General features: G+C 35.9%; 1 protein-coding gene across 1 annotated transcript in view; it reads right to left on the bottom strand.

Moving 5' to 3' along the window:
* Window positions 1-16,799, bottom strand: part of LRP1B (LDL receptor related protein 1B) — a 1,749,164-nt gene that overhangs the window by 629,703 nt on the left and 1,102,662 nt on the right. The window contains exons 29-30 of the mRNA XM_064287257.1: window positions 6,925-7,099; window positions 3,810-3,904 (exon numbers count right to left, since the gene is read on the bottom strand). Of these exons, the coding sequence (XP_064143327.1) occupies window positions 3,810-3,904; window positions 6,925-7,099 (270 nt within the window). The remainder of the gene's footprint in view (window positions 1-3,809; window positions 3,905-6,924; window positions 7,100-16,799) is intronic.

Genomic DNA, 16,799 nt, shown 5'->3' with positions numbered 1-16,799 from the left:
TTTAATGAATAAATGGATGAATGACCCACAAGCCTATACTCATTAATGCTGATTTATGATATAATTCTTAAGGAGATTTTGATTTATTTCTGATAGAACAGTATATTTTGTATAAGTTAAAATAAAAAAATGCCATGCTGAACATTTATTTTAAAGTAATTTTTAGTTGTAACAATAACTGACACAGAGTAGATCTGAAATTTGTCGTTGAGTATCAACTTTTACTTATAAATGGTTGAAAGTCTTATTTGGAGCACAACTTTTGATGTGGCAACTACAAAGAATGAATAATAACATCAATTCGTCTCTTACATACTTTTTTTCTACAAGCCGTTAGTTTTCGCTTTAAATTATCTGGAACGGGGAAATGGATATTACTATCGAAGGAGATAATAATTTCACCACTGTGTAAACAAGCATATAAATTCACATTTTGGTGTAAACTATGGCTGCCAAATTATAATCTAAGGGTTTTCTTTGCTCCTACTATTACCGTCATGCTCACTTTTCAATATTAAACATTCTGAACAACTCCAGATAAGCACCAACTGAATTGCTTTAGCCCAAATTAAGTCCTTTGTATGAGCCCTAATCTTGTAGCATCCCTTGTTTCTTTTGTTCTGTCATTTTCCATACACAAGTATTAGCATTTCAATCTGCCTTTTAATTTCTAGGACTGTCCTGAATTTCAATTGTACATCAAATCTTAGAACAAACAGCATAAAGAAAAGAGCTGTTACGGTATCATTTCATATCCCAGGTTAATTCTAGAGACTACATGAAAAGAATTATTTATTCAATGTTGTTGATACTACACCTTTACTGAATTTCACTGTTAAAAATGAGTTGCTTCAAATGTCAAGTGATCAATATAACTCTTATTCCCAAAGAAATGTAAATATAAGAGTGATTGAATTTTTTAAAAATATCATATTGTATAAAAATCTATGTACAAATGCGTAACATAGCTTCTGAAAGAATATTCGCATTTATGATTTACAAAAAAAAAGTGAAACTTTAGTAAAGGCCATTTATGAAGACCTGCAGAAAAAAAATTAAGAAAAAAAAACTTTTAAGAATATCTTTAAAAATACTTTTTATTCAGATTATTACCTCGGACTTATGGAAGCTAGCCCAGTACATGGACCACATTGTGTTCAAAATGAAAGTATTTCACCTTTCTTCATTAGTTTTGGTTTTTTTTTAAATAATATTTTTGTGTTTTCGTTGAAGGTTTACACAGAGTTTAGCTTCCCATTCAACAATTTCTACACGAATTGTTCAGTGACATGGGTTACATTCTTCACAGTGTGTAAACATGCTCAATATTTCTGTTCTGGTTATTCTGTTTCCATTAATCTAGTTTTCCTGCCCCCTTACATTCTTATCTTCATTTTAAAGAAATTGTTGGCTGTTATGTCTCATACAGATGATTTTTAAAAAAGAGCACAATACTCACAGGTGATATTCTTTATTTTGTGAGTCAAAGAAAAAGGTGACCTCAGGATCCAGGTTTGGCTCAAAGTTTAAAGAACATCTCAGGGCAATAGTCACAGGGAGTCCTCTATTCTCAACCAGTACACTAAGTCTGTTTTGTTCTCTTTTTTATGGAATTTGAGGTTCTGTTCCACATTTTTCTCCCATTCTATCAGGCTCCATCTATTGTGGCCCTGATTAGAATGGTCAGTAGTAGTATCTGGGCACCATCTATTTCTTCTTGTCTCAGGGTAGATGAGGCCATGGTTCATGTAGACTATTAGTCCTGTAGACTGGTTTCTTCTCTGAGTTTTTGGTTTCCTTCTTTCTCTTTTACTCTGGATGAGTAGAGACCAATAGTTGTATCTTAAATGGCCACTCGCAAGCTTTTAAGACTCCAGACACTACTCACCAAGCTAGGAAGTAGGACATAAACTTCAGGAACTATATTATTCCAATTTACTAAGCTGTCCCAGAATACTATAGTCATAATCCTTCAAACTCAGGAAAACAATCCTTCAAGGTGTTTTGTTGTGTCTAAGAAGTATCTGTAACTGTGCCTCTCTGTGCTTTATTGTATACATGAATATATGTATGTACAGTCACATATATGCACACACATATACACATGCATACACCTGTATAAAAACACATATATACTCACATATACATATCTGTATGCATGTATGTCTACATATATACATACACAACCATATATATACTTTTTGGTTGTTGTTGCTATTGTTTCAAAATTTTATATGCCATAGCAATTACCAAAAGTTTCTTTATTCTTGTGTAACTTTTAGTGACATTGTTTACCTTCATCAAGATTTGCACACTTCACTTTCATTCATTGTTACCTTTCCCATCACCAAAATAACAAGTGCCTACTATCTAGAGTATCTAGATACTCTATACTATCTATCTATCTAGACTATGCTATCTATACTATCTAGACTCGACGGCAGTGGTAGTGGGTTACTATCTAGAAAGTGAATCTTCCTCTCACCCTGTCCTGTATTATTTTTATTATTTTTTTATAAAAGAAATTATGAGTGTATTCAATTCCCTACATACTTGCAGCTTTGAGTTGGACCATTCCTACACTATGTTCTTGGTCTTAAGAGACAAGTGCTTTTCTTCCTGAAAGAATGTTTTCCAGGCTTTACAACATAATGAATAGATGAAGAGATTTGGCAGTGATCACACTACTGAGAACTCAAGGATCCTTCATTTATCATTTCCTTGGCATGTCAAGGTTTTATTTACATTTTCTTATATTCCTCCACAGTTTTCTGTTGTTCCCACTTCTTTGAATGTACTTCCCTAAAACCCCCTTTCTATGTTGGTAAAGTATGACTAATCCACCAAGGCCTATTTCAAACAACACCTCTATTAAAGCTCTGTCTACAGAATTCATTTTTTTCTCTTCCATGATTCTGTAATATCTTACTCATGTCTCAGTGTAGTACTTATCACGATGTTTTATAATTTGTAGCTGTATAAATATCTGTCATGATTTTCTGACCATGTGCTTCTGAGCGAAAGAAGCATTTATTTTGCTTAACACCTTGCCCAACACATAACAAAGATAAATTAATAGATTAAATTTCATTTAGTTTTCATTTCATTTATTTATGGTTATTTATTTATTTTATCTCATGGTTCTTAGGCACTTCCAGACATTTGAAAAAAATGTAAGATAAGTTAAACAATTTATATTTTCTGTTTTTAATTTTTAAAGGGACTAGAAGAAACACATAACAAGAACACCGATCTTGGTTTTTCCTGTCCAAGATAAATTTGGATTGTTCTACTGAGAGTGAGCCAAGGCTCTCTTCCAGCACCATGGTGTTTTACTTGATGATTGGTAATGGTTGGCAAAGGTAAGATAACTAAATAAACACATTGTGGAGTAAATAAGAGCTAAAAACTAAATTCTTAACCCAAATCATTATAACCATTAAGAATGACAAAATAATAACAATCAGGGGAAGCATCAGTATTGCCACTGTAGCAGTGTACCAGACATCCACTAGTGAAAATGAGATATTCATTAATTACATTGTTTTAAGCAATTTCATTACTACTTAATACACATCAAAAAATTCTCTTATTAAAAGCACTTATCTTATGCGGCAGAAAAAGAATGTTTCCTCCTTACCCTACATAGAATGTGTCCCAGTGGATTGAATAAGATTAAAGAATTTCTGATTTAATTTATATTACTAATTTGTAATATTTTCTTTTGGGCTCTAGATCTGGAGACAGTGTTCAATTTCAGGTTTGTCTTACTAAAAACTGCAAAGATTAACTATTAAAAAAATACTTACCAACTGGTTCCTTCTGATTTTGAAAGAGAATCTTGCTGTTACTGCCATCCATGTTTGCCATGTTAATTGTGTTTCCATCTGTCCAGTAGAGTTTCCTTAAAAGAGATATGGATTAAAAATATTAGGTGTAGACATATTTGATGAATAGAAACATGCTCTGAACAGTAAAATTAACATGAAAATGTGTTCTTGAGTCAAGACTAATTCTTTTTAGGAAGTTTCAAAGTTGCTGAGCCACTCACTGACAGTAGCCTACACACTTGTCTTGGAAGAAATCATCACTCTTGCTTTTTCCTTTCATTGAAGTAAAATGATCTCACTTCTGTTTTTCTCCTACTTTGAAACCCAGACATTTAACCATGACCACAGCAAATTATTTCTGTTTTAATCAGTTCATCAAGATAGAATCATTCCGGGTGTGGAGAAAGCAGACACCATAAAGCAAACTCACTTCAATCATTCCTGATGAAGTATGTTGTTGTTGGTTTCTTAGGTGCTGTCTTAGTCATCTAGTGTTGCTATAACAGAAATATCACAAGTAGATGGCTTTAAGAAAGAGAAATTTATTTTCTCACCATCTAGTAGGCTAGAAGTTCAAATTCAGGGTGCCAGTTCCAGGGGAAGGCTTTCTCTGTCGGCTCTGGATGAAGGTCCTGGTTGTCAACCTTCCCCTGGACTCGCAGCTTCTCCACACAGGAACCTCAGTCCCAAAGGATATGCTCTGCTCCCGGCACTGCTTTCTTGGCGTTACGAAGTCCCCCAACTCTCTGCTTGCTTCCCTTACCTTTTATCTCTTGTTAGATAAAAGGTGGTGCAGGCCACACCCCAGGTAAACTACCTTTACATTGGATCAGGGATGTGACCTGAGCAAGGGTGTTACATCCCACCCTAATCTTCTTTAACATAAAATACAATCACAAAATGGAGGACAATCACACAATACTGAGAATCGTGACCTAACCAAGTAGACACATATTTTGGGGGGACACAATTCAATCCATGATAGGTGCCATTGAGTGAGTTCCAGCTCATAGTGACCCAGTGTATGACAGAATGAAAAACTGCCTGGTCCTGAATCATCCTCACAATCTTTGCTATGTTTGAGGCCATTGTTGCAGCCACTGTGTGTCAATCTATCTCATTGAGGCTCTTCTTCTTTTTCACTGACCCTCTACTTTACCAAGCATGATGTCCTTCTCCAGGGATGGGTCCTTCCTGATAATATGTTCAAAGTATATGAGACAAAGCCTCACCATTTTCCTTCTGGCTGTACTTCTTCCAAGACAGGTTTGTTCACTCTTCTGGCAGTACATAGTATATGCAATATTCTTCACCAACACCATAATTCAAATGCCTCAATTTTTCTTCAGTCTTCCCTATTCATTATCCAACATTTGCATGCATGTAAGGTGATTGAAAATACCATTGATTGGGTCAGTCACACCTTAGTCCTCAAAGTGGCATCTCTACTTTTTAACACTTGTGAAGGACAGGGAGAAATAATTTCTGCCAGAAGATGGCAGAATCTGATCTATTTAGCATTGACCCTAACATCAACATGCAGTAAACAAGTTATTAACAACTGGCATTCTAATTGGAATCAATCACTTTCCCCGTATCTCTTTTCATGTTGACCGGTCACTCGTTAGAAACACAAATTAATGTTACCTTACAATACTATAAAAAAAAAAAATTTTTTTTTTTTTTTTTTACAATACTATAGAAAAATTAGATTTTATGCAAATAAGGGAAATCTGTAATCAGGGATCTTTCTTATAATTTCCATATTTACATTTGCTTTTTTGACTCCATGGTTTTTAAAAATGTGTCCTCTGAATTACAAAATGTTATATGGATATATGTATGTCTACAATATATATATATAAAAATATATATATATACATATGTGTAATTATGCATTTTATATATGTGTATCTATCTATCTAGAATATTGTTTAATTCAGAGGACACATCTAATTAAACAATGTTTTATACATACAGTCATATGCCACATTACGTCCCTTCAGGCAAAACCCGAACAACATCTGTGGTTCCCATAAGGCAATAATAGAGTTCAAAAATCCCAATCGGAGACTGGGACATAGTGGACATAGCTAGAAGTAGTCAATGCAACAGCTTCCCACATGCAATGTGTGTATCTCATGTCTCTGGAGTATGGGCAGTCCCTGGGTTACAAATGAGATATGTTCCTAAGTCAGTCTTTAAGCCAAACTTGTAGGTAAGTTGGAACAGGGATATATGGTTCTTATTTAGTGTCAGTTAGTAAAATTTTGGAGCCCTGGCAATGTAGTGGTTAAGAGTTTGTTTGCTAACCAAAAAGTTGGCAGTTTGAACCCCCCAGCTACTCCTTGGAAACCTTATATGGCAGTTGTACTCTGTCCCGTACAGTCATTATGAGTCAGAATTTGTTTTTTTGGGGTTTAGTCAAGTTTTTGTATTAGCATATAGTACATATTTTACCTTTCTATGCCTATAAAACACTTAAGAAACACTGCCACGTCACAAGTCACAACGTGTTCATGAGCGTCACAAAGTAGTGCCTATGTGCGCTATTTTGAACCGTTGTATTTAAGTTTTTAATATAACAGGTTTTATGGCAGTCTGCTCTTAAGTATGAGTTGTCCATCAGATGGTCATAACCGAGGGACTGCCTATAATATGGTGTTCGCACAATGTCCGGATCATATAACATCTTATTTCACAGAGCATATTGTGGACATTAAGCAACGCGTGACTATACATTTATTCCAAATCACAGAGACCCTATAGACAGAGCAGAACTGCCCTATAGGGTTTCCTAGGCTATAATCTTTACAGGAGCAGATCACCAGGTCCTTTCTCCCCTGGAGCCGCCAGTGGGTTTGAACCGACTTTTCAGCTAGCTGCTGAGCACTTAATCACTGTGCCACTAAGGATCCTTATATATACATATATATACCCATACACGCACATATAAAAAATATATATATACACACATATATATACACCTCCCCCACATATATATGTGCATGTGTGTGTGTGTGTGTATAAAATATCAGAGCACAGGTTAGTGGTATTTTGGAAAAACTTTAAAAAAAAAATAATCATACTTTACCCCCTGACTGGGTGAGCCGCAAGACACTGTGGTTTATCGATTCCATGGATAATTGAGGTTTTCAAAGAGCCATCTAATCGTGCCACATTAATTTGAGTTTCATCAAATTCTGAGCTAATCCAGTATAAATTACGTGATACCCAATCCACTGCTAGCCCTCTAATACTCTGAATATCTGTAAAACAGGAAAGAGAAAATTAAAAGTGAATGAAGTTTCTCATTTTGTTACCTTTCCTAGTAAGTTATTTTCTGTCTCAGAGAAAATTTAATTTATACTTTAATTTGTTAGCTAAAACTGTACAAGACTGTAATCTCATTCCCTTATCAGTCCTTCTTAAAGCATGAATAATCATTAATGTCTCAGTGCTGAGCCATCTGAAGACCTGAAGCAACAATTAGCATTGAAATTATGCTAACAGTCAATGATTCACTAGTAAACACTTAGGAGCAGATGCAGGCAGCAGTCTTATGGTCCAAGGTGACCAAAATTCAAATTAGAGTAATAGCTTCTCCAGTTGGTAGCATATCTTCCTAGTAAGAGATAGTACTTGTGGGCCATCAACGAATGGGCTATTTTGTTTTAAGTGCCAATTTGTTACTGAAATGAAATAAAACAATTCAACTTTCCTAAAAGAATCACCAGAGTTGAACAGCTTCAAAGTAGATAATTACAAGAATTGACTGAGGCATGAGAAGAAAACAAAATCCTTTTAACATCCCTCCAAAGTGGATCCTATAGAAAATACTGAGATCTAATTAAGTTTGGATTCATTACAGCCAATAAGAATATTTGAATTGCTATTCCTCGACTGGAGCCCTGGTGGCACAGTAGTTAAGAGCTTGCCTGCTAACCAAAAGGTCAGCAGTTTGAATCCACTAGCCGTTCCTTGGAAACCCTCTGGGGCAGTTCTGCTCTGTCCTGTAGGGTCCTATGAGTTGGAATCCACTTGAAATCAACGAGTTTTATTCCTCAATTAGTCAATTAGATATCTTCAAAAGCAAAAATGAAACTTAGGCTTAAATACAATTGCACAATTTAATTAAAGTACTCAAAAATAAAATTTTACGAATGAAAACCCATTAAAATATTAATATGGAAAGTAGGCAAGTTTAGAACCCCATCCTATGGCATTTGACTACTTTCATTTATCTTGCTTTTGTCTTAAGTTTACAGAGTATTAATATTTTCTGGCATACTTTAACTCTTTTACTCTGGAGTTTTTTAGACCAGCATTCTAAAACATACAAGGGGCCTGGAGATTTTGTTACAATGAAGATTCCAATTCAGTAGGTGTGGGGAGTGGCCAAGGTTTTACAGTTCTGACTACTTCGAAGGTGAGGCCACTTCTGCTGTTCAAGAAGTTGATTACAATCAAAATGCCTCCAGAACTACAGGGCAGCTACTTCTTAGCTCCAGTTGGATTGTTGCTTCTTTCCATTCTATCATTTCTCCAAAGAATCTTAAAATTGGCCAACTAGTTCAAAATTTAAACAGCAAAATAAGGAGGTCCAATAGTCTGGTGTCTGGGGTAAAATGAAATATTGGAGTGGTAGGCTCCTGTACATGTTTAATCCTCCAATCTCAATCGAGCCTACTTTTCTGCTCAAAAGTCCTCTTTATTATTTCTAAATAACTTTTAATTAGAGCATCCTTTGAAAAGTCTTCATGTTTACATTTCTCTCAAATCAATAACTTCTCATTTTGCAAATAATATTTCATCAATATTTTACTGGTTTGTTGGTGAATTCCAAATGTGAGCTTCCTTCATTTCCCAACCCAAAACTTCAACTCTTTACTTTTAGTTATCCTCATCCCTTTCCCTCTTTTACTGAGAAAAAAGTAGTATACTGTCTCTCTAAAGCTAAACCTGCCCTCTCTAAGTCAAAACCTTCCCTGTCTGATGCTTTTTTCTTTGCCTCACCTAAGGTCTCTATTCCCCCACGTATCTGTCAGTTTGTCATACTGTGGGCGCTTGCATGTTGCTGTGAGAAAGACCACAGCCTTCAGTATGGATTATACCTCAACATAAAGAAAAGAAAAATCCTCACAACTGGGCCACTGAGCAACATCATGATAAATGGAGAAAAGATTGACGTTGTCAAGGATTTCGTTTTACTTGCATCCACAATCAACACCCATGGAAGCAGCAGTCAAGAATTCAAAAGATGCATTGCATTGGGTAAATCTGCTGCAAAGGACCTCTTTAAAGTGTTGAAGAGCAAAGATGTCACCTTGAAGCCCAAGGTGTGCCTGACCCAAGCCATGGTATTTTCAATTGCATCATATGCATGTGAAAGCTGGACAGTGAATAAGGAAGACCGAAGAAGAGTTGACGCCTTTGAGTTGTGGTGCTGGCGAATATTGAACATACCATGGACTGCCTAAAGGACAAACAAATCTGACTTGCAAGAAGAACAACCAGAATGCTCCTTACGATCAAGGGTGGCAAGACTACGTCTCACATACTTTGGACATGTTGTCAGGAGGGACCGGTCCCTGGAGAAGGACATCATGCTTGGTAAAGTAGAGGGTCAGATAAAAAGAGAAAGATACTCAATGAGATGGACTGACGCAGTGGCTGCAACAATGGGCTCAAGCATAACAAGGATTGTGAGGATGCGGCAGTTTTTCGTTTTGTTGTGCATTGGTCACTGTGAGTCAGAACTGACTCGATAGCACCTAACAACAACAAAGATCTGTATTCCTCACTGTCCTCAATCTACCAGATTAATTGGTTGGCAAGAGACAGTTATTGCTATAATGAGATTTGTGTTCATGTTCCAGGCCGTTTGCCTGTTTTTGTTTTTTTTTCCAATTATATCACTTAAACGTTTTTCAGCCTTTTTCTTATCTGTAAAATGGGGCTATTTACAGATAATATATAAATCAAACCTTTTGCCTTCAAGTCAATTCTGACTCATAGTGACCCTATAGGACTGAGTACAACTGCTCCATATAATTTCCAAGGCCATAAATCTTTACAGAAGCCTACTGCTACATCTTTCTCCTGCATAGTAGCTACTGGGTTCCAACGTTCACCTTTCACTTCATAGTCAAGCACTTTAGCACTGCACCACCAGGGCTTCTAGAAATTACATAGGATTTTTAATGTACTAAATTAAACAATGTGTGTTGATGCAACTCAATGTATGTTTGAGGAGTACTTTGCCAGTCCAAGAACTCAGTATTTCTTCATTTTTCCCCTAAAATACATGTTCTCCAAAGTCTTTTTGGCTGTCATCTCTTCTCACATCATTTTATTCATTTTGATTGACTCCTACTCACGGCCTAGAAAATGCATTTCTGTCTTAAATTGTAAAGCATAGACAAAGGTAAACTATTAATACATATTTAGTCCTGTCATTTCTATGGTACATGCTGTCTCAAATCCACTTCTGTTTTAATATTGAAATAGCATCCTGTCTTTTCCACTTGCAAACAATTGATTTAGCAGCTGCCTGGGTGGCTCAAAGGGTTAAGAAGGGCTCTGGTGGACAAGTTTGCCGATCCGCTTCCAAAAGAAGCAGGTCTAGTTCTACTCTCTTTACATGGAGCTGCCATGAGTCAGAATCAACTCAGGGGCAATTAATAAGTTTATTTTTCTGAGTATAGAGCTCTGCATCATGACCTTCACCTGCCCCAAGGTTTCCTAGCTTCAAACCACCAAGAGAGTGCTGCCCACATTCCTTAGCCTGGTTTTCTGTGTTATCTGAATATAACTACCTTCCCAAACATGTTTACCACTATTTTTAATAAAAAAAAGCTAATGTATTACCAAGTTTCCAGACTTGTCCTGACCTTGGAATCCACAACATCTCTACCTAGCTAACTCTTATGAAAACTAGACCAGCTGATAAGCACCACCAGTCTTTAGTCACAAAATCCTGACTTAATCAATTCTCCTTCTATATATTTCCACTGGAAAGATTTTCTCCTTCTGCCTGACTCGACAGTACTGCGTCTGGTTGATCACTTTCCACTTAATGTGATAATTATTTATATTTCGTATTACTACTCTCCTATATGCATTTTGGAGGCCTGGTGGCATAGTGGTTAAGAGCTCAGGCTGCTAGCAAAAAGGTCAGCAGTTCAAATTCACCAGCCACTCCTTGGAAACCCTATGGGGCAGTTCTACTCCATCCTATAGGGTCACTATGAATCAGAATCCACTCGACAGCAACAGATTTTTTTTGTTTGGTTGTTTTTTATTTTGCTTTTTTTGGGGAAGCCTCTTTAAAAATTATCTTAACATATTTCTCTCCCCAAATGCATACAACATTACCTTGAACAGAAATATTTTTTAATGAATTAAAAAATTAGTGAAGTGAACTATCCAGAAGTTTAATGATTTGTGAGCTAGGAAAATTAATTACAAGATACTCAAATCTGTTTTCAGGAGTACATACCTGAATTTATACTCAGGCAATCTCAGTTCTAATCCTCTATCCTTACTGTTTTTCTGTCTCCAGATTGGACTTTCTGATTGTCATATATATGTCTAACTTAAAGCTTTTTTTTTTTTTTTTTTAAAGCTTAGTGTCTTCCTTGACCACCTACTAATGTCCAAGTCTAGAAGTTTTAGAGTCCTCTGATAAATTCCTTATACAGGTCTGTGGGGGTGGGCGGGGGATAGGCATATAAACATCACCATATGTTTAATAATTTTTTTTCTCCCCTTGATAAAAATTTGAAATAATAAATTCTGGATCTTAACTGTTGTTTTTAAGTAAGTCAGACCAAGACTTCTGAGTAACTTTCTCAGACAAGTTCAGTTCGCATTACTGAGCTACAGCTGCTAACCAAAGGATCGGGAGTTCAAATCCACCCGGTGCTTCTTGGAAACTATGGGACAGTTCTACTCTGTCCTATAGAGTCTCTGTGAGTTGGAATCAACTCTACGGCAACAGGCAGGGTACCTATCACTTCTTGAACTAAAGCAGATGAGATATTCTGAAAGTCCCTCAATTGCCACAAAGTTACCGGATTGTATGATACATTATAACTTTTAAATGAGATCACAAAACAAAAGGGGACATCTGTGAGTGCTGGAACATACCACTCACATGTTAGTTGACACCATGAAGTAGACAAATGGGGGTGCTGAAGCTGGTGCAGAAGCCGACACTGAGAAACCAGGGTTGTGGATTATTAGTTTCTCGGTGCAATAGGGTTGGATCCTTAAACTCATGAAGGCCAGAGAGCTATTCCAAGCCAGTAATTAAAAGGGTCTACACCTTCACCTTCAGTGATAGATGGGTGAAAACAAACAAACTCTGCCCCATTACAAAGAAAATCAATTAAGAACAAACACAAAACATCTTTTTCTCTGTTCCTGCTCTATTTTTTTTGCTTTAAGTAAGGAAAAAAAATCAGAATTTCTAAATATATGATTCCACTTGAGCAAGAGATTACAAGTTTATAATCAAGCAATCCCTATATAAAATAAGGGAAGAATCAAGTTAAAGTGATTTTTGTCTTGTAATTACTCCCTGCTCCCTCTATTAGAAGCAAATTCAAATTCCTTGTGGAAAGAAAAAAAAAAAATCCTTAATCAAATCCTCACAGTTCTCACAGGTTGTTCATCGTTATAATAGATCAGAACAAAAGATTAAAGCACACACACACACAAAGAAGTGAGACATAAGAGCTGGAGTCAAGAGAAAAAATAAGCAGTAGGTTGAAACCTCCAAATTCTTCATACTTTTAAAATATCGTGTATAAAACAAAGAAAATGATTGGAATATTTATAAAAGAATAAAGATGCTATGAATAATAAGGGACAAGACTTGATCTTAAGAATTCACTTGGAAGATATGAATGAGAACCAAAAAGATTTGTGAATATTTTAAAAAAAGAATACAATAGTAAAAAAAAAAAAAAAACTCATTGAAAAAAATAACTTATTGGATGGATTAACCAGAGTATTAGATACAGCTGAACTAGTGAATGTAAGACAAATTGACCAGAGACAGCCCAGAGAAACAAGAAGAAAAGTAAGAGAGTTGGAGGATAAGACTAGTGCATGTCTAATCAATTTCCAAAGAAGGCAGAGAGAAAAAATCAGAGAAAATAGAAATATTTGAGTTGTCTTTATTTCCTCCTGAACTGATAAAAAACAGGACAGCAGAGAAAGCACAACAGATATTTGAAATGGCATAATAAAAAATATTGTAATGAAGACAAACAAAGAATGCTAAAAACAGCTAGAGAGAAAAGACGCATCACCAACAAAAGAATAAAAATAAAAATTAGGTTATATTGGGCTTCCCAAAAGCAATAAGGCCAGTCAAAGGATAGTGGAATAATATCTGCAAAAGTCTGAGAGAAAATAATCTTTAACTTAGAATTTTATACTCAACAAAATTATCTTTTAAAAACAAAGACTAAAATATTTTCAGGTAACAGCATCTTGGAGATTATCACTAACAGATTTCCAGTAAAAATAAAGGAACTTTAAAGGAAGTAATTCAGAGAGAATAAAAATGATCACAGAAAGAATGCCTAATGATAAGCACATAAATTGATTAACATATAGAGAAATCTAAATGAAGAAAAACTGGTTTCCAATTCCTTGGTTATGAGATTTATTCTTTTAAAATATATATATATTTTAATTTCTTAGAAGTAGACCTTCCAACACCAGTGTCTTGAAGTGGGCACGAAGGGCTTTATCTGCACTAGGCATACCTCCAAAGAGGAAAAATTCCCAACTCTCTTATAAACCTTCATTGAGTAGATAAGATTAGCAGTAATGATACCAAATGAAAACTCATTTGAAGTGGGTTTCTGGGCAATTTTTCTCTATTCTTAGGAACAAGATTTTAAAAAAAAAAAAAGCTGGCAACTTTCCTTGAAAAGGTTTCTCAAGGGAACATTATATACATTCAATATTCTATTTGTTCCAATGGATGGAAAATGTAAAAATATATATATATATATATGCATATATATTTGTATGCATGTTACTGACATGGATTGAATTATGTCCCCCAAAAAGTCTATGTATCAACTTGGTTAGGCCATGTGTGGTTGTCCTCCATTTTGTGATTATAATAAATTTTTTGTTAAGAGGATTAGGGTGGGATTATAACACCACCCTTACTCAGGTCACCTCCTGATCCAAGGTAAAGGGAGTTTCCCTGGGGTGTGGCCTGCACCGCCTTTTATCTCTCGAGAGGAAGGAAACAAGCAGAGAGTTGGGGACCTCACACCACCAAGAAAGCAGCACCAGGAGCAGAGTGTGTTCTTTGGACACGGGGTCCCTGTGCCTGAGAAGCTCCTCGATCAGAGGAAGATTGAGGACAACGACTTTTCCTCCAGAGCCAACAGAGAGAGAAAACCTTCCCCTGGAGCCGATGTCCTGAATTTGAACTTGTAACCTACTAGACTGTGAGAGAATAAATTTGTCTTTGTTAAAGCCATCCACTTGTGGTATTTCTGTTATAGCAGTACTAAAAGTTGATGCTGAAAAAAAACTCATTTGAAGTGGGTTTCTGGACAATTTTTCTCTATTCTTTGGAATAAAATTAAAAAAAAAAAAAACAAGCTGGCAACGTTTTTGAGAAGTTTTCTCAAGGGAACATTATAAACATTCAATATTCTATTTGTTCTAGTGGATGGAAAATGTAAGTATATATATAATATATACATGTATATGCATAAATATTTGTATGTATGTTACTATGTGACTAAAATTAATAAAACATCCCTGCATCTAGCTTAAAATATAGAACATTACAAATGATTTAGGATTACTCTCTGCCCACCTTCATTAATGTTATGCCTTCCCAACCCTGTACGATTTAGTGTTTGGTGGTTTTGCCGCTTTTAATATCTCTGTATATATCCCAAATCTATACTGTGTTTGTAGAAAATATAGGGGTAAATTAGTTCATATGTCTTAATGCTCTAAGCTTATAATTACTCCTCTCTTAGAAAAAGGTCTCATTGATGATTTGGGGAAATACCTGAAGCAACCCTTCTCTTGTTCCTCTTATTTTCATCTGAATTAATATCAACAACATCCTTTCAATTACCCTCTTCATCTTCATTTCTCTCTCGGTCTTTGGGTTCGATTACTTCTACATCTATAATACCCTAGGTGTCTGTCACTTTTTAGGTATATTTTATTGTTCTAGTCTAATTTTTGTTTTAGACTTAGAACATTTCTGTAAACTTCTGATTGTAATCTTGTCTGCAATTTCTCACTTTTCCAATCTTCCATATTCCCAACTGATTTTTTCTTCAAAAGAGTTTGTATCACATATATCCATTGCTATCAACTCAATTCCGACTCATAGCAACATTATCGGATGTAATTGTCCCATAGGGTTCCCAAGGGTCTAATCTTTATGGAAGCAGACTACCACGTCTTTCTCCCACGGAATGGCTGGTGGGTTTGAACCACCAACCCTTGATTTAAGCAGCCAAGCTCTTAACCACTGTACCACCAGGGCTCCTTTGTATCAAATATACCATCTTCGAAAGTCCTAAGTGGCTCCCCATCACCTTGAGAGAAAAAACAAAGGGACAAAACAGTTCTTCACCCAGGCATGAGGTCCTCTAAGATCTGCCCTTATATGAGTTTTCTGGCTTACAATTTCTAGTTATCCCACACTATTTGAAATGTCCAGACTTTTTCACCTATTCATTCCCCAGTAGAACAGGCAGTCCCTGGGTTACAAACCAGATTAGTTCCTAAGTGTGTCTTTAAGTCAAATTTGTAGATAAGTTGGAACAGGTGCAAAGTTTTTATTAAGCTTTAGCACAAGAAAAGGCTTGAAGCATTTCAATGATTTTAAATCTGCACGTGCAACACGTGGAGGTGGTTGGGATAAAGAATTTGTTGTGATTTTTTTTTTTTAAGGGCTGGTTCAACCCTTTCAAAGTGAGGGCAAATTTACATAACATTACATAATGTTACGTAACATTAAAGGGCAAGTCAGAGATTTGAAACTGGGGACTTGCTCTATTTTTCTCCCAAGTCCTGGCCTGAATACTACCTCCTCGGTGAGCACTGTAGTATAATCTCAAATCAGAACTCAGTAATCCTTGTGCTAATTTTCTGAGAAGAGGTGTACACGTTTGTTAAAGTCCTTATTCCATTTGACCTCATATTTTAGCTAGTTGTTCCCATCTCTTTCACCAGATGTGGCATTCCTTGAAGTATGTCTACACCCCTGCAGTGTCCCAGATATAAAATAGAACCCACAAAATGGTATGAATGCAATAAAAGTCTGAGATAAAATAAAATATCATATTTATCTTCTTAGACTAAAAGATAAAGAATATAAAAAGTATGGGTCATTTAACACCCACTTTATAGCACCACCACTGTATATATGGAAACCCTGGTGGTGTAGTGGCTAAGTGTTATGGCTGCTAACCAAAAGGTCAGCAGTTCGAATCTGCCAGGCACTCCTTGGAAACTCTATGGGGCAGTTCTACTCTGTCCTATAGTCCCTATGAGTCGGAATCATAGGGACTATAGTTCTACTCTGTCCTATAGTCCCTATGAGTCAGAATCGACTCGACGGCAGTGGGTTTTTTTCGGTGGGACTGTATATATGCAGATCTCAGTGAAGTGACATTTGCAGGTATGGTTTTTGCCTTTTATTTATTTTTTCTTAATCACAGACATTGACGTTCTTCTGCTAAAAGACTTCCTGGGTGAAAATGAAAATTGAAAAATCCCATTCAGAAATAGGTAAGACACCAGATGTTCCCTATATCTGTTTTACTTTCTACTTCTATTCAAGGCCTGTTTCCAAAATCTGGATCTTACTGTTATTACTGACCTTTTTTATTTTGTTCATTCTCTAGGAACCAATGTTCAGAATAGTCTGTGTTTTTCCCCCTAAGCATTTTCATTACT

This window comes from Loxodonta africana, chromosome 6 (assembly GCF_030014295.1).
Source record: "Loxodonta africana isolate mLoxAfr1 chromosome 6, mLoxAfr1.hap2, whole genome shotgun sequence".
Classification (NCBI taxonomy): Eukaryota; Metazoa; Chordata; class Mammalia; order Proboscidea; family Elephantidae; genus Loxodonta; species Loxodonta africana.
This window is presented reverse-complemented; position numbering and strand designations above follow the sequence as displayed.